The sequence below is a fragment of the Sesamum indicum genome, linkage group LG16 (genome assembly GCF_000512975.1).
Source record: "Sesamum indicum cultivar Zhongzhi No. 13 linkage group LG16, S_indicum_v1.0, whole genome shotgun sequence".
Lineage (NCBI taxonomy): Eukaryota > Viridiplantae > Streptophyta > Magnoliopsida > Lamiales > Pedaliaceae > Sesamum > Sesamum indicum.
In genome coordinates, this window is record NC_026160.1 from 4,084,884 (window position 1) to 4,088,633 (window position 3,750).

Below are 3,750 nucleotides of genomic sequence, written 5' to 3' on the forward strand. Positions count from 1 at the left end.
TTTTCTATCAAAGTAATCAAAACACCCTCCCCCCACTTAATTCCACATTGTTCTCAATGTGGTAAGCATGCATATCTAGGACGATAAAATAAGAGAAAGGGGTAAAGAGAATGTCCCTTAGTGATTCGGGTGGAATTGCAAGAGCTCGAGAATTGTGAGACCTTGGATGAGAGGAAGAATTCCTTGTGGATGCTCATACCTTTTTACCTGCAAAAATCGATTTTAGTGGTATAACAACATTCACAAGAAGAGAGAAATAAACAATTGAGAAAAATAAAAGGACATGGGTTGCCTCCAAGAGCCTTTCTTTAACGTCTTTGGCTAGACGTTGTTGTGCCTCAACTCATATGAGATGGACACTCTAAATCCACTTCTTTTATGTAATGCACCCGATGATGGTCTGGATTTAGGAGAACTTGGCGGTCCATGTATGACTTCTTCCTCGAACTTATTTTGTCATGAAAGACTTTATTCTTGTAAATTCTTGGATTCGAGGTGAGGCTTTTGGTAATTGTTGTCTTAAATGCTCCTCCACCATCGAACATAGCATTTTTTTGCACCAAAGGATCAATAAAATCAATTAAAAAAATAGAATGCACATCATTAGAATATTTCATGGCACCAAACTCATAACCTCATTATCAAATTCCATAGAGAGAATTCCGGCATCAACATCAATTTTGGTTTTTGAGGTTTTAAGGAATGGTCTTCCTAGCAAGATGGATGTAGAATTGGGAGAAATATCCCCCCTCATATCAAGTACATAAACCAATTCATTAATTTGCACAAGTACATCCTCAAGAACTCCTTCGGGGTAAACTACGGAATGATCGGCAAGTCGAAAAACGACCCCCGTTTCTTTCAATGGGCCAACATTAAAAAATTCATAAATAGTAAGAGGCATAATATTGATAGAAGCACCTAAATCACACATTGCTTTTTCTATTTCAATCTTTCTAATTTTGCAAGGGATAGAGAACGTACCTGGATCATTGCATTTAGGAGGTAATTTTCTTTGAAGAAAGGCAGATACATTTTCTCCCATATTTATTCTTTCATTATCTCTCAATTTGGATTTGTTGGTACACAATTCCTTGAGAAATTTTGCATAGCGAGGTATTTGTTTAATTGCATTGAGTAGGAGAATATTTACCTCAACTTTGAGTAAAGTTTCAAGAATCTCCTTTTCCTCTTCCTCCTCTTTCGACTTGGCTAATCTCTCCGGGAAGGGAGGTTTGGTCATGAACACCTTGGGACTTTCCTCGCTGACTTGGTTGGACTTTCAGCTTGTTTTGGAAGAATTTCGAGTGCATCCTCTATTTTGTCCTGCTGTGTATCCCCATGCCTAGTGCTATTTTCGAGTTGTAGCTCTTTTCCACTGCACAAGTTAATAGCACTAACGTTTTGGTTAGGATTAATAATAGTTTGGGAGGGAAACTTACCTTGAGACTCCAAGCGGCTGACGGAGGAGGCTAATTGGCTCATTTGGGATTCCAAATTTTGTATGCTCGAGCGGGTTTCTTGTTGGAACTTGTGAGTTCCTTGTTGGAGTTGTTGGGTGCTTAAGGCGAGTGTCTTCACGATATCCTCTAGGGGCATACCATTATTAGGATTGGTTTGAGGTGGTGGTGGTGGTTGTTGGTGTGGAACCCTTTGAAAGTTTTGAGGTTGATTGCCATACCTCAAATTTGGGTGATCTCGCCATCCAGGGTTAAATGTATTGGAAAATGGGTCATATCTCCTTTGTTCTTGCCCAGAAAATCCACCAACGATGTCAGCATGTTCGGTTGATTCTTCGTGAAGTCTAGGACAAGCGTCAGTGTAATGTCCCGAAGATGTACATATCCCACAAATCTTGACTTGTTGAATGCTTCCCCCTATAAACTTTTCAACAAGAGAAGTAAGTTTATCTGAATGTTCATTAATAGAAGTACTTACTTCGTTTAGCCTTCGTGGGGGGTTGTCGTTTCTACTACCGAATTGTTGATTATTAGCCGCCATGGTTGTGATTAGTTTGCGTGCTTCGCTAGGAGTTTTGTCATACAAAGCACCTCCACTAGCTGCATCCACCAAGCTTCTATTTGCCTCAGACAATCCTTCATAAAAATATTGAATTAGAAGATGATCGGGAATTTGGTGATGAGGGCAACTCTCCACCAATTGCTTAAATCTCCCCCAATATTCGTAGAAACTTTCACTGGAGAATTGACGTATTCCACTTATTTCCTTTCGGATAGACTGAGGAAAGAAGAGACATGCTGGAGAGTCTATGGGTAAGTCGCCTGGCGGAGTATAAGAAATGACTTGAGTTCCAAGACCTACTAGTTGGTCATGTCCTGAGATATAACTACAATGGGTTCCAAACCTGTGCATGATAGTTCTTGACGGAAAATTATCCTTTAGATGGTGCACCTGCCTTCTTCTAGATGAGAATGTTGGCTAGCAAACGCCCTAGAGACGAACGGTCAGGGTCCTTCCGAGGTGCTAGAGAGTTCTCCTACTAGGTATGATCTTATGACGCTAGACCTCACAGGCCAGGTTCCTCGGATTCTATGTCTCCTCCTCCTTTTTTTTATGAATGGTTTATAAATATGCTTCTGCTTTGTTCCTGCTCAATTATTGTTGTGTTTTTAGTGAATATGCTTTTGGTATCCTTCCTTTTCCTACAGGATAGAATAATAGGATCTTGGGGGTCCAGTTTTGAAATTGTAGCATGTTGGCGTCCAAGTTTTTTTTTCCCCCATAAGTGGTTAGTGGTAGAAAGAATAGGGAGACTTTGAGTCTCACTGAAATAGCAAGCTTAAGTGACGCTTATCTTATATGCTTAAATATCAAATAGGATGTTTCCTGCAACACATGTTTGTCACAAAAGAAAAGTACATATACTAAGTGTGTTAGTAAAGTGGTTTGGCCACGATAGGCGTGCATTTTTTAATATTATGCGTACAACTACTTGCTAATTCTAGCTAAGGATATACTTGCTGGAGTACTATAATGAGCTTTATCAGCCTGCTAAGGGCTTTGATGTCCAGTAGTAGATTTGGATGCCCTTCTCTACTGCTTGAGCAGGTTGGCCGGCATCCTCCTTCCCTCAATCTTGTTCCTCTTGAGAGTAGGATAGGGACAAATTTTATCCGGGATGGGTAGATTATAACCTATTGCAACACAAGGTAAGCGAGTGCTAGAGTATTGAGACAAATACGAAGATAATCTAAGTAGTGATTTACCAAATGTATGCCATTAGTTGGCAACTTTTATAACTAAGTAAATGTACCTGCTGAAGGCAACTTATCAAGGCTAATAGCCTAAAAAGTGAGCAGCGATGCGCCAGTTAGGAGCGGCTTATTAGGGATCGCGGTCGATTCAAGATGAGAAAGAGTGCACCAATTAAGGCAATTTATCAGGACTCACAGCCGGTACGGGGGGTGGCTTATCAAGGCTCATAGCGAATGAGTTACATAAGAGTGCCCTACAAATGACGGCTTATCAGGGCTTGAGGCCAATAGAGTGGGTGCGCCAGCTAAGGTAGCTTATTAAGGCTCGAGGCCAATAAGGTTATTAACTTGTCATTAATGTGATATATTAAAGGAATAGAGACCGTTCTTATTCTAGCAGTATAATATTTATTAAGTAAAGCAGTAAAGTTATGAGCAAGAGCAAGGGTTTTGGAGTAAACAAGGCTGAGAGAAACTACGTCTCTAGAGGATTCCTCCCAGTAAGTAAATCAGGTTGCTCTGCTCATTAGGTGAG

At 40.4% G+C, this 3,750-nt stretch overlaps 1 protein-coding gene across 1 annotated transcript; it reads right to left on the reverse strand.

Moving 5' to 3' along the window:
- LOC105178747 lies at positions 1,240 to 2,373 on the reverse strand. The gene has a single exon (XM_011102284.1). The coding sequence runs from the start codon at positions 2,371 to 2,373 to the stop codon at positions 1,240 to 1,242; it is 1,134 nt and encodes a 377-aa protein (XP_011100586.1).

What these genes read in the sequence shown, in the direction of transcription:
- LOC105178747 (XM_011102284.1), bottom strand. Translation starts at nt 2,373, where the DNA reads ATGCACAGGTTTGGAACCCATTGTAGTTATATCTCAGGACATGACCAA.